The 24,586-nt window shown below is 46.7% G+C and overlaps 1 protein-coding gene across 1 annotated transcript in view; it reads left to right on the top strand.

Annotated features, from left to right (window-relative positions):
• The window catches only part of LOC138510182 (kelch domain-containing protein 3-like), a 1,131,537-nt gene that overhangs the window by 226,888 nt on the left and 880,063 nt on the right, over positions 1-24,586 (top strand). Inside the window, exon 5 of the mRNA XM_069625668.1 lies at positions 23,140-23,218. Within this exon, the coding sequence (XP_069481769.1) occupies positions 23,140-23,218 (79 nt within the window). The remainder of the gene's footprint in view (positions 1-23,139; positions 23,219-24,586) is intronic.

Genomic DNA, 24,586 nt, shown 5'->3' with positions numbered 1-24,586 from the left:
GATTCACAGAAAGATATGTGTCTGGAGTGTGAATCCAAGGCGCAGAGACAGGCTTTCTCGTGTGCAGGCCCTAATTTTTGGAATTCTCTTACTGGATTGCTTAGTCTGTCCCCTCCTTTGTTGGCCTTTTTGCATGGGTTAAAGTCGTTTCTCTTCTCGTAGTGAACTGTTGTATGGAGCTCACAAACTATCTTGCTTTTGTTTTACTGTTAGATTGTCTTGCTCTCTTTGCTCCTTGGGCACCGCTGGTGTCTGCTCTTGTCTTTCTCTTTTAATTTTGACTTATTGTTTCATATATTTTTTTGCCATTAAACATACATACAAAGATTAGGCACTGAACCAATGTAGGTGGAGGTCGGTCAGGGTGCATTTGCAGTGACTGATATTAAAGAGCCGTCTATGTGAATGCTATAGAAATACAAAGAAAGAAATGCATATGCCATGCTGGAGTGTTTCTATTTGGGGCATAGGGTTCTCTTCAGGCCCCTGATAGCATTGTTCTTCCCTCTGCACTAGTATTATAACACTTGTGGCAGACCAACAAAACATGTGTCATAAGAAATATGTTTGAACTTGTTGAATTGAAGTCAGGAAGTGGCTGGTAAAACTACCTGTATCAGGATGGGCTAAACAATAAGGTATAAGGAGTTTCTCACTAGTAGGGATGTAGGTGTCCCCTAGGCTCCCTACTCCCAACACAGTCTCTGGGATCTAACAACCAGCATGTTTATTTTGTAGTTTCACAGGGATATAGCCCCGAGCCACGTCTTGGGTCACAGGTTTGCACCTGTCGCGCCTTGAAACACTTGTGTATAGGCGCGTTATAAATGCCAAATCATATCATATCATATCATATCATATATCATAACAGGCATAGTCACCAGGATATAGAGCCTAGGTGTTTCTTTGCTCAACTGGCAGTCACCGGGGTATCATACTTTGGACCTCCCAGGGGCTGGAGGCCTAGTGAGAGGTCCGAAGCCAAACCTAACCGAAAGATGACTGTTGAAAGGGCTCCAATTTGTGACCCTCCCCCACTAGTGCCAGCATGTTTCTCAGCAGTACCCCTCTGTCTCAAGCCATGCCTCCTATACAAGATACTTGTCAGTATTTCTCTGCTTCTTGTAGAGACACATGCTTCAAGCCAGAAACCAAGAAGAAGCATCACAGTCTTAATCCTGAGCCAACACCATACATTCGTGCAAAGAAGGCAAAAACCCAACCATCACCCAGATGCAGCAGTGATCAGCAGCTCAGAGACCCACAAAGAGAAAGGGAAGCCGGGGGGTCCTACGTTATTACAACGAAGTAAATTACTTCATGATCATTTACTTTGTTGCAATTACTTCGAAGGTTTTTTTCGAATTTCTTTTTTTAATTTGGGGCACCCCCCAGGCCCTCCATACACCTTCACTACCACCCATACCCCAAACCCCCAAATCCCCAGATTAACCACTTAACCCTTAAATACATGTACCAAATTCGAAGTAATTCGAAGTTCTTACAACAAAGTAAATTACCACAAAGTCATTTACTTCATTGATACAACGGGAGACAAGTCGCACCACCAATGTGATCATACGCCAGAGGCGAGCCCCAGTGAAGAGATAAAGTGCCACAAACAGAAGCTGCTTCCATTCGCAGCGACTAGAAGCACCGCTCAGTGCTGGTGGGGGATATGAGTGAGCATGTGTAATAACTCAGGCAATCCCTAGACCAAGGGAAACACCAGGTACCCTGTCTCATTGTACTTACCTCAAGGGCACCTGGAATCGGTCCCCGGGCTGCCCTTGTTTTTCTGCAGCAGACCTGCGTTGAAAAAGTGGGCAGGCTTAGCACGCTACTTGTGATTTTTGTTTTCTAACACACTTTTGGTGGGGAAGACATTGCCATATTGGCCAGGTGTTGAAGGCTAATAACAGCACAGAAATGGGCATATAATGAGGCAGCAGGAGATACGTGGGTTATTTGGGTGTGATCAGAGGAGGAGGTGTACGACCAAGAGACCAGTAGGAGGAAGGAAGGGTGTGGAGGTATTTTCTGGAGCAGGCGAGATATTGGCTAATGAGTGGAAGTGCAACTACAGTGTGAGTTTGCATGTTAGTGTGGCGAGTGTGATTACAAAAAGTCAGTGTATGGAAGGAATGTGAATTGCATGGTACGGTTTTAAAGAAGAGTGGTTGAGAAGCAGCTATAGGGAGGATGCTAATCCTTCCAGCTGCTAGCCAGCCACTCCTCTTTTAACCTGCACCACACAATTCACATGCAATATTTAGATAAGTTTAGGAGGATGTAATAGTGTGCAGGAGGGAATTGAAGTGTGGAAGCATGAGAAGTAGTGTGAAAGAGGCAGGAGTAACATGAAAGGGTGGAGCCAATGCCTAGAAAGAGTGGAAGACACCAGAGGGACATATCTTTGGATGGAGGAGTGAGAAGGGGTGATAGAGAGAAGAGTAGGAGACACCAAGGAGAGCGTGTGTGTGATAGTATGGGAACTGAATCTAACCCAGTTTCTGTAAGAAACGATTCTCAATATTCCAGTAGAGCACTAACAACTGGTTGGAGTACGGAAATTTAGGGAGTTTAGTTAGAGAAGTCAAAATCTGGCTTAAGGTCATTGTAGTGGTGAGTAGCTGCATGTGCGATGTTAGAATGAACGTCATCTATGGAATGCGGAGAACTGCAGAGAGCGTGGTGAGTGCCGACGGTTCCAGGAGTGATGGTTGGGTAGAGTGAAGGAAGGTGCCAGCCTGAGTGGTGGGTGCCGGTAATCTGAAGTTTCTGCTGTGCCCTCCGTGGTACATGGATAAGAACAATAAAGAAGCCACTTGAAATACTTACTTGTGTCTAGTCATCCATCCGACACACCACAGTGTCACTTCAACCATCGGCGTGCAGAGGACATAACAGTCATCATATCTAGAATGAATCAGAAAGTTAGACGTATTTACTAACCTGGGTCAGGGACACCTTAGCATCCTCCCCATTCCCATTGAGCCCTATGGGGGCTCAAAAGGGAATGTGAATGTACCGGGTCCAGGTTCCTTGAATGAGGAATTACCCGGCCCTCCAAAGTAGGAATCGCCCGGTAATTCCTCATTCAAGGAACCCAGACCCAGTACCAAGTATGAGGGGAGCCATGCCGCTAATTGCGGCATGGTTCCCTCCATACTCGGAATGACCCCCATTGACTTTCTGAGAATCAATACAAAAGTGTCAGCTCCTGTTGGGTATGAATAACGTAAAGATAGGAGATGTAATCCTTGCATTTTCTACTTCTTTTGACTTCTCTTCTTGCTTCAGGTATTCTACATGAGCCCAGACAAATTAGTTTATCAAGGTGTGTTCATATCCGAAGATAGAACCCTTTCACACGTCTACGGATTTCTGAGACGATGTCTTGAACATGCCTCAAGAGGTCTTGTAAATCTATTTGGATAGAACTCGATAGATCAGCAGGAATATTTGGCTTCTCTAGTTTACTGTGGGAGTTCTGGAACTGCACGTACTGGTCACTCATCAATGAAACAGGGTTGGTACTCTTTCAGGCCATCAGCCAGTTTATATGATAAACATCGGTTCTTTCTTCCTCTCACTCCTTAAAGTATATGGGCCCTCATCACAAGTTTGACTTTGTGGGGAAAAAGTGTCGGTAATTCCTTTTGTTGTTTGTAAATCCTCCATTTTACCTCCAAAAACTGCCCTATTTACCATGCAGTAATTCGTCTGGCAAATCTGTCAAAAATCCCATTGGAGTCCTTGGGCTCCAAAAATGGGGACTTACCACCACTTATAATAGTGTGTAACTCCACAAGGCTAAGTGGCAGTAATTGTAATGAGATTTGGCGGTATTTCGGCGCATTTACATCTGGATATGCCCATAATGCCCATCTCACTATTCAAGGGATATAGTGCCCCTCATCTCTCTTCCTCTGCTCCCATGTCATGTCAATGCAGTATCTCTCCACAGGGATCCCTGGGAGCATACAGAATCCTGCGGCACCTGAATTCTTTGATGCAGCGGTTATGCTCAGGATCTCTGGATTTCCTTCTAGATGTGAATGCAGAAAGGGTCCATGGTCTCGTGGTGTGAGGCCCTGCATCTCCATAATTTCATTGTTATTCGATCCTAAATCCTATGACTCAAAGTCTAGGTCACTCGGAATTAAGATGGGACATGGAGCAGTAAGTCAACTCCTACCCTCAACAGCCTTAAGGTAGCTGGCAGGGCTGGTGTTAATGCTGTGGTAGACCAACTTTTCTTATCTGCCCAGCCCCCTCCATGACTTGTGATGTAGTCGGGCATCTGATTTTGTCATACACGCAGAAGAGGCCCTGGGGAAACAGTCATAAGTACTGCGACCCATGGAAATAATCCACTTGTGCTTGGATAGGCTTCCACCACTACACCCGTCGCCCACATAATAAATCATTCTGCAGGTGGGGATGAATCTGACCACAGAAAAACTTTAATTTCAGTTTATTGATTCACACCATCCACAAAATGTGGGGATTTTGTTCACTTGCAAATTACATATTTAAGAGAAAAACTCTTTTGTGAATCAGTCCCAGACTTTGAAAAGTTTACCACAAGTGAGTGGGAGCTCAGTGCACAAGGGACCTATTTTTACACTAGCACCTGCTCCTCGTACTTACCTGTTTTTCCGAGGACAGTCATTATTTTGGTGAAAAGATGGGCTTCTGGTAGTATGATGATGTGGGTTTGCAGAGCTGAACTCACCTGATCAGTGGCAAGAGAGAAGCAGTCTCTTGCAGCCGAAGGGCTCCTTTGCTACTGGCACTCATGTAACGCACTTGAGGGGATGGGAGTGGCTGCATGCAGCAGCAGAGTGGAAGGGACATCCCTTTGACTCTTGCTGTGTGAACAAGCTAATGCCAGTATCTACTAGACTGTTTTAATTTGGCCTGTCTGAGGCTTCACTTTTGTACCACTTTCTTGATAACTGCAAGTGGTTGTGTTTTCCATCTTTGGCCAAACATCTATGCAGGCAGGCAGAAGCTGGTACTCCTCGCCAAGGCCCTTGTCTGGGCCTGTCCGTGGCTGAGCCGATGAGAGTTGATACTCTGTGCCTAAAACCTAACTTTAAACAGTCGCCTCAACACCCAACCTCGTGGTAAGAAGACCTGGTCTTACCTGGGCCTCCATCCGACACAATCCCTAACACGGCTGCAACAGACTGTGCAGCTGTAAGCCCATGTATTCCCCTCCCTGGAGCCGCTTAGACTCATTGCCAGGTATATTCAGCCTGCTTCTATTTTCTGCAGTTGCTTTGTGCCCCCTCTCTATGATTTTGGCGTGCTTGCTGAATACTATGTATCTTCATTTCTACATTGTATATGCTCATATTAATGTCTGTAGAGGAAATGTTCCAGTATGACTGTTATCGCAGTAGTCCATATTGAAATGTCATGTCTATTATTAGCACACAGTAATGAACCGGAGCTAACACAACCCCTTTCTCCACGTGCTCACCTGCTTCCTGCATGGTTACCACTTCTATGCTTCTGATGTGCTTGCGAGTAACCACTATTCTCGATTACCATACCTATGTCTCTTGCTGCTAGTTTATGCCAGACTGAGTAATATCTCGATGCACAAGTAGAGTATGCACTTTGCACCTAAGCGTTAGTTGAAAACCTGCTTCCTGCATGGTTACCACTTCTATGCGTCTGATTTGCTTGTGAGTAACCACTATTCTCGATTACCATACCTATATCTCTTGCTGCTAGTTTATGCCAGACTGAGTAATATCTCGATGCACAAGTAGAGTATGCACTTTGCACCTAAGCGTTAGTTGAAAACCTGCTTCCTGCATGGTTACCACTTCTATGCGTCTGATTTGCTTGTGAGTAACCACTATTCTCGATTACCATACCTATATCTCTTGCTGCTAGTTTATGCCAGACTGAGTAATATCTCGATGCACAAGTAGAGTATGCACTTTGCACCTAAGCGTTAGTTGAAAATGTATATTTGTTAGGACCCTACACTACTTCTGATAAATTGTATCCTGACACTATTTACACCGCACCATACACACTTGCCCCTCAATTTTGTGGCAGTGCTTGCAATCTGTCTTCAATACGCCCCCAGGTATGCTGAGCTGGTAACTCCCAGGATCTCATTTTCTGCCTTTTTAATTATTTAGCAGCATAAGCCCCACTAGATGTTTAGCCCATTGCTTGTAAGCTCATTAGAGGAGTGGGTTTACCCCCCCAGGAAACACTTTGCCAACCCTTCCCCTACAATGATCACTGCCACTGATACTCCCATACTGGCGACTGGAATATCCCAGGACTATGACTGGCCCTCGCCCACTTCAACATTTAGACTTGGCTTTCACCATACGGTGAAGCATGTAAGTGGAAGTAGGAAGGTATTGGCTAAGGCCCCTCACCCTAGCTCCCCTCAGCTTACCATGCGTACCGGTGGCCAACACTGATGGTAGATACTACACGCATCAAGATAAGGTGAGCACACTGCCCTGTACGGCTGGCGCATTTGTGCAGTTCGGAAACGGTCTCCCTCGCCTCCTCTGTCCACGCCATCACCCATGCCCTTGTCCCACACCCTTCCTTCTGCCACACACACCACCATCTTACGCTGTGATAACAATTACCAATCCCAACTGCATAGCAGCCCACAAACACCCTTTTAGCCACCTCTGCGATACCCTAGCCACAAGCACTAATCCTGCACACCCCCAGCACCAACAAACCATTCTGCCCCCCTCTTTCACCCAGATCCATATTCCCGTATCTCATCCTCCCAAAAGGTTCACCACAACATTGTGCACAAAAGGTCAATCAGGACCTACCGACACGTGCCTGGGCATTACGCGTTGCAAGAACAACAGCAGCTCCACAACACATTACTTTACCCATATTAGGGAATGCAAGACAAGTGAGACTTTCCTCACGCACAGGTCTGAACTACCACCATCACTACCCTACCAACCCCCTCCACATACTGCCAATTCCACACTACAGCAGGATTAGGGGACGACAACGCATAAGGATCCCATCTTCATCGCACCCCCCCCAGCTTTGGGTTGATGAAGCGCTCACACTCCTACGCCGTAACAAAAGAGCATTGGAACACCTTCACAAAAAGAACCCGTCCACCAGCACAACTAAGACGCTTACTGCAGCTAATAAAACCTACCAATCAGCTGTGATAGCCCACAAAGCGAATTCCCTCAACACCCGCATTACTAATGCGTCTTCAAACACCAAAGAACTAGTCACCATACTTCGAGAATTAAAATCACCAATACCCTCAACAACTTTTGCCAACACAGACAAAGCCTGGTGCACCACCATCCAAAATGCTCTAGCACACAAAATCCTTACCTTACAAGAGAAATACAGAATAAGAGAATACTACTGGCTGACAAAAGTATGCCCTCTATTGCACCTTGCACAATTGCAGATAACCATGAGCCCAATTCAAATTTAGTGCTGTATCCCAAGACCAGGTTTTGGCTACTATCACTACCCTGAAACCCTCCAATTGCAAAAGTATGATATGATAGGTTATTTATAGCGTGCTTAATACCAAGAGGTTTCTAAGCGTGAACCCGGGGATCAAACCTGTGTTGCTGCGTGCCATCTTGCTTCCAAGTTAAGCACGTTGCCCCTGAGCTATCCTTCCGAGACTAAGTGACAGTTTCCCTGTGCAGCTGGTCAAACTTTGTGCACCTGCCTTAGTACCCATTATCACTGACTTCATTAAGGCCTCCTTCACCATCAATTCAGTCCCTTCCAGTATCAAAAGTGGCATGGGTAACCCTATTACTTAAGAAACCCTCCCTGGATCCTCCCACCCCCACTAACTATCGTCCCATCACTACCGCCCCATTCCAATTAAAATAGTTGATCGAATAGCCTATACTGAAATCCGAAACCACTTGCTAGGAGCCAGGTAATCGGGCTTCCGCCATAAACATAGTACCGAAACGGCGCTACAAGCCTTAAAAATCCAGATTGATAGCATCTGAGATTCCGGCAACAAATGCATTCCCCTCCTACTGGACTTGTCAGCCACTTTCGACCTGGTAGACCACGACAAGCTGTTCCTTGCTCTGACCGAAAACTTCAGATTCTCCCCAGAAGCTACCCTGTGGATTAAATCATTCCTGTCGGTACGCACCTCCAGAGTCTTTATCGGCAATGAGGCCACTAAGCACATCACAATACCTTTAGGTGTCCCTCAATGCTCCTGCCTATCACCCACACTGTATAACGCTTACACCATACTGCTATTTGCAGCACTGGATTCCATGGGCGTCATCTACACTAACTTCGCAGATGACACGCAGATCCTGATTCCCATCACTGGAGACCACAAACAAGACTTGGTCACCATCAATAAGATCAATGCAATCATCCAAAACTGTATGACCACCCATAGACTCTGCCTGAATGATGAAAAATCAGAAATCCTCATTGTAGGTTCTCGCACCCACCAGCAATCCCTACACGTCAACTATTCTGCCATAACCATTGATGGAAAATCCATCCCAGACCTGAAACAGGTAAAAACACAGCGCGTCTACTTAGACGCTAATCTTACCATGACCAAATACCTTAACGCCCTTTCCTCCTCCACTGCCTATACCTCAAAACTCATCTCACTCAACCGACAATTCCTCACACCCCAAAATTGCCTCACACTAGCTCGAGCCCTCATCCTTTCAAAATTAAACTACTGTAACACCCTCCTACTAGGTACCACAACGACTAATCTTGGCAAAGTACAACTACTCCAGAAAAAAGTCTTATGTGCGGCCTTTGGATTAAAAAGTAAATTAACACATCTCACATATTAGAAGAGAAGTCCATTGGCTCCTTATCAAAGCCAGAATCCTATTCAAGACCCTGATCGTTGCCCATAAATGTATCATGAACGATGCCCCCTTCTATCTGAACAACAGTGTAACCCAAAAGATCTCAACTAGGTCATTACGATCTTGTACCAGCACTCACCTGAACGTCCAGAGGTTCAATAGTAAAAGGGCGGGAGGCTCTAGCTTTCCAGTAGTTGCACCAACTCTCTGGAATATTCTACCGACTCACATCAGAAATGAGCCTTTGCACCAGCGTTTCAAGAGTTTGATCAAAACTTGGCTATTTGCCAAATTTGACTAAGGCCTTTCCTTTTGTGACATTATCCACATTATTTTGTAATATATGATTGTATAACTCTATGACTTTATGTAACCTAATCTGTAACTAGCTAAGTTTCAAGGAACCAACTCTGTGATACCTCCAGGTTTGGGCGTGTAACAAATGCAATGCATACATAAATCTTAGTAGCACAGAGCTAATACCTTGAGATGTGGAGGACCTCTATGAATTATCAGGTGTTATAAAGCTTTCTCTATAACCTAAAGAGTCCTTAATTCAGATAGGAATTATGTGTAGCAATGGGGACATGGCAGGCTGAAAAATGATGATTAATTCAGACTGTACTGCCCTTTTTGGTGTGGGACAAATCTTGATTTGCATAGGATCTGCCCCTTCTGTCATGACTTGGGAGGCTGAAAAACAATGGTCTTGAGGGTTGCCCAGAGGAGTCCCAGGTGTTAGGGTTAACGTAAACCCTTGCAGCCATCACCCTTGAGTTTTGCTAATATCCTGACAGAAAACTATAGCCTTCCCACAAATTGGGCCCTTTAGCCTGTCTAAAAGACCTTTAACTACAGGTTGGCAGCAACTGCAGGGGTCACCTTTTAAAAGAACACTTCTCAGTGGCAAATCAGAAGGCCCCATACATAGAGCTGTACCTCATTGGAGATCTAACTGTGGATCTTGCATTGTTCATTGTTCCAGTAACATGCACCTGCAGCAATCTGTGTATAAGAAAAGTAGCCAAAGGTAGTTATATTTATTCACCTACTTAAGAGCCTGCAGATCCAGGAAGAGCTTTACTGGCTTTCCCCTTCACGAGAACACCATTACTATTAGTTTTTCCCATGTCAATAGTTAGAACAGGATCCCTACTCTAGGCAGTCAACTTGTCCAATTGCCTTTATAGGTCGATTTTAGTTTCATCCAGAATCACGATTGTTGTCAGTGTACCTGACAGCTCCCCCCCCAAACCCCCCTCCCACGTAGAGAAACCCTGAACGGACTCCAACACAGAGGTCCATAAGTAGGAAAACACAAGTGTAAGTGTCATCTGTTTAGAAAAGGAGGCCTTTCAGAGATGTAATCATTCTTTTCAAATCGAATTCTAACCAGGTGTCCTCATGCAAGAAATTAGCTGGTAATATCAACCAGCCAAGAACGCAGATCTTCATCCAGAGGGTTTCCCAGTAACAGCTATCCAAAGAAGATCTACAAGCTACATGACAAGCTTACAGGGGCTCCTCCCTTGTAAATCAGCTGCCTTACCACTAAGCAATGCTGGCTAGTTGGAAATAGTGAGTGCTCCCATTGCAGCCATGGAGTCCACCTCCTGGATGGGCAGACAGCCAGGTAGTGCCATCGCTTCTTCTGTGTCATCATGCCGGCGCCCGTTACTCAAGAATCTGCTGTGCTGACCTTTCGCTGATGAACGTTCGCGATCTCGACATTTACGCATTTTTCATGCATTCTTTGAACAAATTTCATTATCATAAATTAAAATACCAATTCGGTTATGCAATGAACTTTACTGTTGCTGCTGCTTGATACGAGGCAGGACGTCCCCTCCCCCGCCTCCCTTGATCCTCTCCAGACACCCATTTATGCAATCCGCCCCACATGCACCTACTATCCTTAACATACCAGTGCACTTATATCCAAGTCCCTTCGAGCGTGCGCCATTTACTAACTTTACACCACAGTAGAGTTTCAAGTGCGCCGCCCGGCTCCCGCTGAACTCCCATCCTCCCATCTGTAAACACAACCTTCCTCTCTTGATATACACGCACCACTCACCTCACGAATTGGACACAAGGAACCTGCACACGCGATATTTGTTTCCGCCTCCCCCTCGCACACCTCAATCTGCCTCCTCTTGTTCCCCGCCATTCCCTTAGTACACATCACTGCTGCGTCATCCCCATGCTGCTTCACCTCGTGCCTGCACACTGCTCTCATTAACACTTTCATGTTGTCCATAAAATGACTGTTTGGAGTGCACTAATTCATGACTGCATCTTCTCATCGTCAGAGTTCTCAGGCACAGTTCATAATGGCATAAGGGCTCCTACTACGCACTTCGACTAGGAAATGCCACGCCCACCTCCGCTTTCCTCTTCGCCCCCAGTGTTCTAATCTATATGCAATTCTATGAGTCCTTGTAGCATATCTTCTGCCCCTAACCTCCAGAAAGTCCCATTTTCTTGCTGCTCCCACATCCCACTTCATGTAAGTATAATTCCAATATTATATGACATATGGGCATGGATTTGCATGGGATTGTGTTTGATAATGATCGTGGTAAACAAATGCTCCGTATATGTCAAGTTTTGTGAGGAACATGGAGCACCATTAGCTATGTTATGGATTAGGTTTGGGCGATAGCATGGAGCCATACTCCTTTTTAGTTTGGGCTTTGACTATAAGCTGAAACTATGCATTAGAAGTACAGATATGTAGAAATGGCCTATGAGGAGGGACACACAGACTGTATGTGTTGTTTGGTTAATTGCCCACCCATTGACTGCCCCTGGCCATGCTGATTCCTGTGGCCAGTCCCACCCAGATCCGACCCCTCCCTGCTCAAAACACCTCCTCATGGGACCTCTTTGAGGCTCCCAGAGGCGTAGCCAGGATTGTCTAACCAGTGGGGCTTGGAGCTAATGTAGTTGGGCAAACTGCAGTGACATTAACATCTGTAAATGCCCATACTGCACTGCTGAGTGGGCATTTACAGATTTTGGGTGGGCCTTGCCCGCACAGCTCCTACCCTGTCTACCCTCTGCTTTGAGCTCATGTTATTCAAGCCATACCATCAAACGTAGCACTGGAAGCGCCTGCCTGAGTTTTCTCAAAGCAGTCCTCTGGTAGCTAATGACTTTTAACTGGGTCTGTAAACCTGCTACTGCTGTAATACAACATGCCTTAACCAGGCCTGCCTTCAGCCACTGGATTTAGAAGCACTCTGTGTGTCCTTCACCAAAGTCCTGTTAAAAACAAGCATTGGTAAAGCCAAGAGTGTTGGCTTGGGTATACGTATTACGCATGTGCCAGGCACTGCTATTAGAAGCCGAGTTACTCACACCATTTTCACCTGCTTCCATCAATGGCTTGTTAATACCACCATGGCTGTGCCTGGCAAGTAACTTTGCCATTCCTACACAAAAACTCAAGCTGTTGGCATTGTCAATGCTTCTTCCAGTTGCCTTGGAGAAAAACAAAGTATGTCGATGCAATGCTTGTGCTCCGCTTTGTGGGGATGAGCAGGGCGGTTCGCTGGCAAAGACAGGGGGTGGACATCAGCCTGGGACAAGCGAGCATAGTAGGGCGGCCAACTTCCGGATTCTGACATGCCAGCGTGAAGGTCAGAACAAACGACCTTAGACTGTAGTCAGAGGCTTCCCACAGCAGGCATTTTAAACTCATACATTGTTTCTGACACCATGATAAAGAAACAAAAAAAAAGCCTGGGGCATTTGCAAAGAAAAAGAGGGTGAGGAGGAGCACTGGTGGGCACCGCTGGCAGCATTCTTTATTAAGGACACGGTGGCATCAGCTGCTAAAGAGAACGCAGGATTGCATGATGGCTATGCTACTAAAACGTCTATGGCCAATATGTCTGAGAGTTTTGGTATTGCAGTATCTCCATCATTCTCAGAGGCGTTGCCTATCGACTACCAGGGAGGGCTGGTGCATAAACAGTAGTGCCAACCCCATACATAAAATGCAAGCCTAGAAACAGCCCCATATTGAATATAAATGTGCCAAATAATGGGCTTGTGGCCCCATTTATTTAGATGCCATAGAACGAATGGCTACCCAACCACAACAGCAAAATAGGTTTAGTAGAGTATACATGATTTAAATGTGTATACAGATAGTAAATTCATGATTTAATGTAGGACAAAGTTAAAAAAGATGACGTCCATAATGACAAAATGTGTCTGGGGACTTGGGGCCTGATCTACAAAAGTGCTTTCCTATCGGGAAACCCCATCCAAAAACGCTTTGTAAATCAGACCCATAGAGAGAATCTGTTGTACAAAAATAAATATCAAAAGTCAAAATTCCAATGATCAATATATGAATGATTTGTGCATAAACATCAAAACATGTTGCTAGTGCTAATGTTATGAAAACATCTATATGTTATGTTATACAGGGGTCAAGTCCTAAAAATTAAAGTGGGGGACTCATCAACAAACGCAATGGGATGCGAGACGTCGCCAGAAATTAGCATATCAAGGTGAAATATGCACATTTCATTACATTTTTTTTTTATAACCACCCCATTTATTTTAACAGGACGAATGGCATTTGCCTTTCATAAAATCAACACACACACAAAATCAAGAGAGGATATTTTCTTCTATTAGTGTTTTTGAAAGCTTTAAAAGGTGTGCATGATTTAAACTGTAAGAACCAATACAAATGTTTTCCGTGGGACTTGCAGTACCAAAATGGGACATTTCACCTTTAGCTGTTTGTTATTTTTTCTCAGGTTATATAGTGCAGTGGTGAAGTGTCCGGCCTACAAACCTGGGCGGCTTTAATTCATACATTTGAAGAGGATATTCAATGTTTCTTATTTTAGCTGGGGGGACTGAGTCCACCCTCTAAATAAAGTGGGTGGACTCCGTGCCCCCGCGTGTACCCTCGACATGACCGCCTACTGTCTTTAGTATGTCTTTGAAGCACTGAGATGGATGTTCGCCCTTTGAAGACCGTTGTCTGCGCAAACCTGGATAAAAGCAGCAATACTATGTGAGCGACCAGTAATTGACATTCCACGATAAGCAGAGATGACTAGGTTGACGAATTTTAAATCGTGCAGCGCATATTGCAGAGGCATAAGGAAAGACTGCTATGTCCGCGGGTATGTGACAGCTGGACCGATTTTTTTGTGGGACTCAGTTGTATTGTATGGGTTGCAGCACGAGAGGGGGCAAGGGTATTGTAAATAGTCTATCAGCCTCTAGGGGAAATGTGTACAGTTGAGGCCTTTGCTATACTTTATATGCAGAACTCATGCATCAATGGCCAACATGCAGTCAACATGCAAATTACATGCACAGTTGTAAGAAACAGATCCACCAGCATAGGTCCTCTTGTCTGTACCATCTTGTTATTGAAGTAAATGTAGTATAATGGATTCAAACGTGGCAGCGATAATGCGTAGTCACCGATCAAAAATACAGAACTGGTTGTGCTATTGCCAGTCTCCAAGCCACCCTGTCCTCTAGCAAGAAACTGATTGCTACGCCCCGGGCCCACCCACCCGAGTCCTCTGAATGTCCAATTCCCACCTGGAAGTTCTGACTGCCTGATCCTTTCGGCTTAGCATGGTAGGGGAGCCTGAGGGAGAAGCTGAATCTACCATCTTCCACTCTGCGACCCCTCCAGCTTATCCAGAATAGGGCAACAAGACTTATCCTTGGTCTTGAGCCCAGGGACCGCATCTCTCCTGCCCTAAAAAGTCTTCACTGGCTCCCGGGTGCTGCACAGATTAAATTCAAATCCCTCTGCATCATCCACAGGCTGCCTGGGTCCGGGGACCACACTATCTTCAACTATATCTTACTAAATACTCTCCCTCTAGACCACTACGTTCCACTGGCTCCAACTCTCTGTGTGTAAAGCGTTTTGCAAAACAGAGGGTAGGTGGTTGTTCGCTTTCCTCAGCTGGCTCCCTCCTATGGAACTGCTGTGTCTTTAGCAGGACTTTCTTAAATTCGGGAAGCTCCTTAAGATTTTCCTCTTTACCTCCTCCTTCCCTTCCTCTCTCCTCTGCTAATCTCACAGTTGCTGTGATTGGTGTCCGGGCCCTTATGCATTCTCGGGCCCCTGACCTCCCACACTGTATCGGCCCAGCTCCTATGTACCCTCAGCACTTGCATTGGCACACCCTCCTCTTTGGAGGTTAACACTTACACCTAACGTGGCTGCAGGCAGTGTAGCACTCAACAATACTAGCACTTCATCTGTGGCTCACCCATGAGCTCGGACTCCCAGCACTTACCCCCTCTGCACTCCTCCTGGCTGCACTTGCACGTTCTGAATACTCACAAGACATAGTAGGTTTGTCCTTTTTCCTTCCCACTGCTCTTAAATATTGTGTTCTGTAATGTGTTCTGCTCCCTTGTTCCCTCCCTTCACCCTGTGGGCGCTTTGAAACTGTATTTTACTTGCTGTATAAGCACCTAACAAGCAAATAATAACGAAATAATTACATAACATAAATGGGTGGGGATTTTGGAGTGAAAGTCACAGAAGGCTTTAGTATCTGGTGGGGCTTTTGGATGGGGTAGAGAGGCTCATGTTAGAAGAGTCAAATTTCATAAATTCAGAAGCTATTGATCTCTGTGAGGTGCTAGAACGGTTTAGGTTAAGCGGGCCTAGATTCATTGAAATTGAAGTAGCAGGTGGGTTATGTCGGGGGGTTGGAATAACTTAGCTTGCGAAAGCCTTATTCCATTCAATGGCAATCGCTGGCACACCGGCCAGATCTGAAATGATTAAATAAAAAAGCTTATGGGTTATGTAGGTTGTGGGAGAGGGTAGGGGTGCTGGGTTTGCTTTATTGTAGAAGGCTCGATGAGTGATACACATCACTTTGAAGGTGTCGCGCTGACTAATCGGAAGCCATTGCAGAACTCCGAGGTCAGGATAGATGTGTTCTGTAGGACCTAATGCTGGGAGGAGTATTGCAGTAGTAGTTTGCACTTGTTGGTGTTTTCTCAGATGCGAGGTGCGGGTTCCTAAGTATAGTGCATTGGCATAGTCTAGACGTGATAGTATGATTGCAATAATTGCAGTAACTGTGTGGAAAGGTCAGGAAAGGAAAAATGCGGCATATTATACGGATCTGGAGGAAATTGCTTTTTACCACAGAGTTGATATGATTTTCATGGGCACTTGCGGAGGGTGTGGGGGTAACAGCAGATGGGTCAGATGAGTGGGGGTGGAGGCAAGTAATGGTTGGAAGGTGCCTAGTGATGCAAGGCTAGGGTTTGTTTGGAGTGACCGTGGAAAAGCTGGGACGGTAATGTTAGTCGCAGTGAGGGGGTGGTTTATGATAGGGTGGTCTAATTGGGTGCGACAGGGGTGGACTGATGGGCTACATGGGAAATGGTTGTTGGTCAGTGTTGTGCTGGTATGTGGATCTGTGGGATTGAGTAGGCAGAGGCGATTCCTTCAGGCATGCTAGGTTCCGGCAGTGAGCAAAAGGAGTCAGGGTTTGAATGAGAGATCATGTAGGAGTAGCAACTGTGGAAATGCTGCATTAGGTGTGCTGAGGCAGTCCCCCATTGATGGTAGGTGGTTTATGCAGTTAGAAGAGGTGGCTTTCGGAGCTTTGACTGGTGTTATTTGGAGTAAAGGTTTGAGATGGGAGGAGTGGGGAAGGAGTGGGGGGTGATGGTAGGTTTGATGAAAAGGAGTGGGCAAGTGGTTCAGGCAGGCATAAGTGCTAAGGTGGGAGTTGGAGTGGGTAGAGAACCCAATGGGTGGTGGAAGGGGAGAGAACGTGTTGGATAGGAGGCAGGATGTTTTGGGAAGGCAGTGACTGGAGTTGGGGAGGCTGGAGTTGTAAATTGTTAGCAGTTTTGAGCCTGAGTGGAAAGGTTAGATGGGGATGTAAAATTGTTGCTCTTGGTGCGTATATAGCATTGGTGGGTTACGGGTGGAATGTGTTGGAAGTATTTGATAGGCGATGGCGCTTAAATTCTGGAGGTCGGCGTGAGCAGGAGAACTGTGTGTCGTGTGTCCAGTGAAGAAAGAAGGGGTGTGAGATGAATGGAGTTGTATTTTTATCAAGGAAAGGAGGTGGGGGGTGAACAGCTGTAAGAGGCTTGGGTTTGTGTCACTGGAGTAACGGGCCCCTGCAGCCCCTGCGTTGCGGGGGCCCCCGCCAGCACATGTCATGGGAGGGGGCCCCACTTAAAAAAAAAAGTTTCTTTTGGAATTCACTCTGCCTTCATAAAGAAATGATTTCTGTAACAGAAATCATTTCTTTATGAAGGCAGAGTAACTACAAAAAGAAACTTTCGAGGGCTCCGCACACCCCATGACATGGAAGACCCTATGCTGGAGGCTTCCATGTCATGGGACGGGGGGAGCCCTATGACTTAGGAAATAGAAAATAAATTGTTTGTTTTTGAAGTCACTCTGCCTTCATAAAGAAATTATATTGGTTATGGTTCGGTCCTTAACCGAAATAATTTCTTAAAGAAGTTAGAGTGACTTAAAAAGGAAACAATGGGGCTCATTATGACCATGCCGGTCCGGAAACACCGGTGCTGGTAAGCTTACCGGCACCGTTGTTTGCGGACCGGCATATTACAAGTCTGCCTGCTGGGGCCGCTGTGCCCGACAGGTCTGACCCTGCCAGGCACAGCAGCCATGGTAGGCAGACCCGTCACGGAAGCACCGGCACCGTTAACAACATGCAGGTGCTTCCGTGTCCCCATTCCTGTGGAGTCTCCACGGGAGCAGGGATTAACGAAATTACCGGTGCCTGATTTCCCAGCTGCCGGACTTGAAATAGCCCGGTGGCACGGGAAAGTCAGGTGCTGGTCATTTTCTACGTGTTCGGCGGCAACCCGCTGGTAGCACCGGCACAGTTACCGCTGGACCCATATTGAGCCCCAATTTCTTTTTCAAGTACTAGGGCTTCCCTTAACCCCATGACGTGTGCGTGTGTGAGTGTATGGTGAAAGGGTGCACACTCAAATGTATAGCTGGCTGCCTGTGTGTGTATGGTGAAAGGGTGCACACACATGTATGGGTGGCTGGGTGTGCGTGTGTGCGTGTACGGTAAAAGGGTGCACACTTAAATGTATGGGTGGCTGCCAGGGTGTGCCTGTATGGTGAAAGGGTGCACACTTAAATGTATTAGGTGGCTGCCTCGGTGAGTGTATGGCGAAAGTGTGCACACTTAAATGTATGGGTGGGTGCCTGGGTGTGTGCCTGTATGGTGAAAGGGTGCACACTTAAATGTACGGGTGGCTGCCTGAGTGTGCCTGTATGGTGAAAGGGTGCACACTTAAATGTATGGATGGCTGGGTGTGTATATGGTGAATGGTGTATGGGCTTGTGTACAGGGGCACAACAAAACCTACATTTTGGGGGGCAACCCTTCAAATGTGGGAGAGGCGCTTACTTCACAGGCAGTGGGGAGGGGGAAACGTATTTGTGTGGGGGCATCTAACATATTTACTCATTTTAATGAGACTATTCTAGTGCAGATTCAATGTTACAAGCAGTTAACTATCTCCTTTAAGTCTCCTGTTCCCTCTCAACCCTTCCAACCACTCCCCTGGCATGCAAGTACTAAACCCACATCATGATTTCATTTGCCTAAACAATCTAGCATTTGAATGCAGGTACTAACAGTGAAATGCTTTACATTGGTAATTGCTGGGTTCTTGTTCACAGCAAAAACTAGGAGTCGTTTAACATCTGTGTCCTGTTCTGTCTGGCAACTGCTCTAAAGGTCAGCGAGGTAGATTCAACATAGCCCAACATTTCGGTGGGTGGGGGAGTGCTGAAGCCCAGTCAACTCAATGGTGTTGGGACACTACTTGGGTTTAATGCCTTGCTTACTTCTAGCCCTATTCTTCCTCGTCCCAGTACTTATGTATGAGGCAGTACTTGTGCGTGTGTCACTCTGCCTCATACAAAAGTACTGGGATGAGGTAGAGGTAAATGGAGGTAATGCCTGATTTAGCTACCTGTAATCTTCATTACTCTTAGTTCCACTCTTCCACATCCCAGTACTTACCTATGAGACAAGGAGCCTCATACGTAAGCTCTGGGACAAGGAAGAGGGACGTGGAGGTAATTCTGGGCCAAGGAGCTGATTTTGGAGGTTGGGATAAGGGGTGGGAGGGAGAGGGGATGGGTGGGGGAGGCGGGATTGTGTGATAAATCATACTAGTTGTCCATGTCCGTGCTAAGCAGGCATAATATGTGGTATTAGTGGCTAGAAAGGCATTTTGGTGCAGCCAGTCTAGTCATTCCTCAGTTTGGTATGACTTTCTTTTAACTGGGCATTTCTGATAAAGCAGTCCTGCTAAGTGTAATTACCTGGCTAGATTGGCATTTGGGTGCTGCCAGTCTAGCCATTTCTTACTGCGGCATTGTATATTTTTCTGTGCATCTGTGATAAAATGATATAATATGATACAAGTAATTTATAACGCGCCTTTACACAAGTGTTTCTACGCGCGACAAGACAAGGGAGGGAAGATAGAGGGAGGACAAGACAAACGATCTCACTAGGCCTTGTGTCATTGCGAGAACGAGAAGTGCAAGGGGAAAGGGGGGGGAGTGCAAGGGAGAGGGGAGGGGAAAACAGGGCAGCAATGCTCTGAGTAAGTACAGCCAGGGCAGAGTGGCTATCGGTTGTGCAAGGGTAACAAGGGGCTGCAGGTTACAGTTACAGCCCATAAGTGCATGGTAGGCCCGGAGGCAGTGCAAGGGTGACCGATCAAGAAAGAGCCTGGACTCAGAGAGACTCTGAGGGTAGCCAAGCAACCAGTCGGTACAGCAGACAGGTAGGTCAGCAGGGGAGGGAGAGAGAGAGAAAGCAGAGGAGAAGAGGAACTTTTGAGGTGCTTCCGAAACTCAGGTTGTCTGGCTCAGGTTTGAGAGGGGCAGGGAGGCCATTCCAGAGGGAGGCACCAGCAGAGGAGAGAGATCTACCCCCCACTCTCTGCCTGGAGAAGCATGTAAGCCTTGGAGAGTTGGAGGTAGCTGAGCAAAGGGCTAGAGAAAGAAGGTATTTTGGAAGAGAGCACTGGATTTAGTGTGTGCCCTGGCCCCAGAAAGTCTTGTGGACAATGCAAACATTCTTGAACTTGATCCTTGCAGCTACTAGGAGTCAGTGGAGAGATTTCAGGGCTGGAGAGATACAATCCCAGGGCTTGCGGCCAAGGGTAAGTCTTGCAGTCCTGTTCTGGATTAGTTTCTGATGATGGAGAATAGAGGAAGGCAGATTGAGAAATTGGCTGTTGCAGTAGTCCAGCCTAGAGAGAACCAGGGCTCTGGAGACAGTGAGATTTTGGTGGAAAGTGAGAAAGGGAAGAGTCCCTTTGAGGAGGAGCAGCTGGTAGTGGGACTTCTTGGCGATGTCCGAGATCTGAGGTGAGAAAGAGAGAGTGGCATTGAAGATGACACCAAGGTTTTTTGCCTCGCAGGAAGGTGAAGGAAGAGGGACCAAGGCGAGCGGCCATAGTGAGAGAGGAAACACAGAGGCTGGGGTCCCAATGAGAAGGATCTCCGTCTTACTAGCATTAAGCCAGAGAGTGTTGGAGGCGCACCAATCCTGATCGTGGATAGACAGTCAGGAATGAGCGAGAGAGGAGAGGAGGCTGAGGGGAGCCTGAAGGAAAGCTGAGTCATCGGCATAACACTGAAAGTTAGAGGAGAAGGTACAGATCAGGGGGGGCAAAGTGGCCAAGCAGAGGTTGAAAAATCAGGGTGAGAGGATAGAGCCCTGGGGAACGCCATAGGTAGAGAGAGGCGGATGAGAGAATAGGACCAAGATGGACCTGGGAGGGTAGGTGCGGTCCAAGTGGAAGGAGGTCACTCACTCCAGGGTCTGATCCGTGATGCCCAGGTGCTCATGGCATCGATTGATCAGGATGGCGACGTTGACCCTGTCAAAAGCAGAGGAAAGGAGAAGGATGAGGACAGAAGGAATGCTGGAATCAAGGTTAGAGAGCCGATCTTCACGGATGTTCAGGAGAGCAGTTTCCATGTCTCTGGTAGCTCTGAAGCCCGACTGATGGTCATGCAGACAACCAACAGATTCAGTGTGGAGAGTAAGCTGGGAGATGGCAAGCTTTTCCAAGAGTTTGTCCAGGAAAGGGGTGATGGAGATTGGGCGATAGTTTGCCGAGCAGGTAGGATCAGCAGATGGCTTCTTGAGGAGTGGGTGCACAAGGGAGTGCTTAAGGGGAGAGGGAAACGTTCCAGTGGCAAAAGAGTGATTACAGGAATCGGCCAAGGCTGGAGCGAGGGTGTCAATATGGTCCTTGATGGTTCTGGAGGAGCAGGGGAGCACCAGTTTGGACGACACTTTCATAGATCGGACTTGTCTAGAAGCCTTGTCAGGTGTTGTCAGAGAGAAAGAGGAAAAAGGAGGAGGAGAGGTAGAGATGGCCAAAGGGGGCAGAGAGAGGAAGAAGAGATAGGGGACAGGATGTCCTGAGATTTAGCAGAGAAGTGAGAGGCCAGATCTGTATAGAAGGCCTGGGATGGAACAGGAGAGGTATAGACTGCAACAGTATTGACCAGTTCCTTGCAGATTTTAAAGAGTTTGGCCGTGTTGTTAGAGGCCGCAGAGACGCAGGCTTTAATGTGTGCTCTCTTCTTGATGAGTGTTATTGCTTCGACTGGAATTTTGGTGAAACCAGTCTAGGTATGTCTAAATGTGGCCTGGCATGCTTTACTGTACTGTTATTTTGTGTTTACACTAGTCCACATTGTGCAGCCAGTTGGACATGTTTTCATTGTAGCATGGCATTTTTAATAGCAAAGCATTAATGTTCCTGTGCGCTGTTGGTGACTTGCATGTATTGGATTGTGTTACCCTACAAAACAATTGCAAACACTCTGGCTTTATAGCCAATTTATCTCAGAAAATGTTCTGTATATTGCATCAAAACACATATTTATATCTTTCTCCTAGTGCAGTGTGTGGCATACCCCTTCAGCAGCACGTTCATGCGTATTGTACAAGCATGACAATCTAGGCCGGCCCAGAATTTGGCGCGACCCAGGGGAGTTGCTAGGTCTGGAAAAGACCCGGGGCTACGTTGATGTTGGAACTGTTGGGACTGGGGGCTAGCTAGTCTTTTGGCTGTAGCTCCTCAGATTCTATCCGGGGCTACAACCAAAAGAGCAGGGGCTATAGCCCCCTTAGCCCCCCCCTAGCAACGCCCCTGGCGCGACCCGTGATTTATTGCCGAGTTGGGGGGCCCCCTCAGCATGGCTCGCAGGGGGGCCCTCACATTTTGTGTTACGCCACTGGTTTGTGTTAAAGGATGTTGTGAGGAACTGGAGGTGGTGAATGGGTGATGGTAGGGGTGGTAGATAAGGAAGAAGTAGAAGGTGCTACTAATTGCGTGCCTTGAATTCTTGGGTATCTGACTGAGTGATCAGTGTCATTTCTGCAGCGCCATTTGTAGCCTCCAGGGTCGGACTGGGGCATAAAATGGCAAAAGCGGCACACAGTTGCAAATGGCAATTCACTCCTTTTGTGACAGACTGTTTGAATACTACCCAAGGGGGCGTTTTTTTAAATAAAATGTAATGCAAATTGTGGAATATAAAGAATGTTTATTCAGCAACAATGGTTAAAACCTCTAGCCACATTTGAAGTAACTTATCAAACTGGCCCACTTTGGCCAAAAAAGTGGCCCACTGTACCCCAAAACACTGGCCCACACTAGCATTTTCTGTTTTTGTTTCGGGCATTGCCCTATAGGCCAGTCTGAGTCTGGTGCTATTGGCCATTATTGGGGGCTAGATAGATATATACTAACTTATTGTGGAATGGATGTAAATCTTTATTCGGAATTTGGAATCGCAAGTGGTATAGACTGAGACCCAGACCAGTATTGAGTGTGTCCGAATTCAGGGACGGATCATCGCATCGGGAGAGGTGGGTGGATTGGGATAGCTCAGGGGTCACAACACGCTTGTCTTGGAAGCAAAACAACGCAGCACAGCGCAACACAGGTTCGAATCCGGATCCCCGCGCCTGGAAACCACACGCTGGTATTAAGCGCATTATAAAAGAAAAAATATACAAAGTTATCACCAGCGCAATTTTAGTTTTATCCGAATAACATCTGTGAATATGACTTTTGTGAGTAATGTAATCCTCAGACTTATTAAATGAGGAAGAAGGTATGTATATTTCTTTTTACATCGTATGAACATTATAGTTGTTCATTGGTACATACATTTTCTCTTAAACAGTCACCCCTGAAGATTTAACCTGGGAAATGATACCTCAAAATGGGCACGTTCCCTGCGCAAGAGAAGGCCATGCACTTTGGTAAGTGGAGAATGCTCGTTCCTGAACTAACAATGAAACATGCATTTCTGTAGCAGCGAGGAGCGGCGTGTTCCTGCATGCCAGCGAGCTCCAGCTCTCTAAGCCAACGCGTGCAACGTGGCAGGCGAATTCATGTCTGCGTGCATTTCTGTAGCACCGAGGAGCGGCGTGTCACTGCAAGTTCGCGAGCTCCAGCTCTCTGAGCCAACCTGCGCACCGTAGTGGGGGATGATTTCATTTCTGCCTGCATATGAAACCGGGCAGTGATTGGAGCGCTTTTGCTCTTCAGACTGCTACAAGAAGCGATACATATCTCCCTATTCAGCGTGACTCAAAGCCAGTGCTTCTGGGAAATGTTGATCAGGTTACAAAGTGGGAACCATTTCTGTTGTGGAAAATCTGCCACGTATACAGTAAAATCAGCTCAAAATATATTTGTGAAATAAAGGCTGTTGTGCCTGAGCACGGCACGTGCTTTATTTACTCTGTGTCAGTATTTTCACACAATAGAATCGTAATGATCTATAAATCTGCAAACTCAGAATGCACCCACCCCCCTTAACGAGACCCAGCTAACTTGAACGGTGATGGTTAATTCTGGTTGAATTGCCAGATCAGTTCTGCTTCTGGTTAATCAGTCATTTAGATAGTTCAACGAACCAACCGCTTGATAAGGCCATCAGATGTCCAAAAGGTGTGCCTGTCCGGTAAAAATGCTGGAGCGGGTATTACCAGCATTTTTTCCAGCATTTTTACCAGACCGGCACCCTCGTAATTACTGCGGGCCTCATTAGGACCCAGGCGGTAAGGGGTTTACGGCAGCTTAAACAGCGCCGACCCTTACCGCCTGAGTACGAGGTCCCTTAGCGCCATGGAGCTTTTAACACCTGTGTTAAAATCCATGGCGCTAAGGGACCATGGAGTTAATTACGCCACCGTAATTTACGGTGGCGTAATTAACGCCTTCCCCACTCCCATTATGCCCTATGGGGCAAAAATGGGAATGGGGAAGGGTAAATGGGGATTGGGGACTTACCGCCCCGCCAAGGTCGGAATGGGGCGGTAAGTCCGCCAACCACCATGGCGGAATTGCAACCTTAGCGGCATGGACCATGGTGCTAATAGCACCATGGTCCTCCGCCAAGGTCGTAATGAGGGCCTGCCACTTTTAGCACACCTCCGAATTAGATGTTGGTGCTAATTACGACCAGCGCAATTACTGCCAAGTGGGGTCATTACGACCCAGGCGGTAAGTACACCAACTTTACCACCATGGTGTAAACTATGTTTACACCATGGTGGATGGCGGATTTAGCGCCCCATTCCAAGGTGAGTGGGGCGGTAAATCCCCATTTCCCATTTACCCTT

The sequence above is a fragment of the Ambystoma mexicanum genome, chromosome 6p (genome assembly GCF_040938575.1).
Source record: "Ambystoma mexicanum isolate Mex_15411 chromosome 6p, UKY_AmexF1_1, whole genome shotgun sequence".
Taxonomy (NCBI): Eukaryota; Metazoa; Chordata; class Amphibia; order Caudata; family Ambystomatidae; genus Ambystoma; species Ambystoma mexicanum.
The sequence above is the reverse complement of the archived record's forward strand: the minus strand, read 5'-3'. Positions and strand labels throughout refer to the sequence as shown.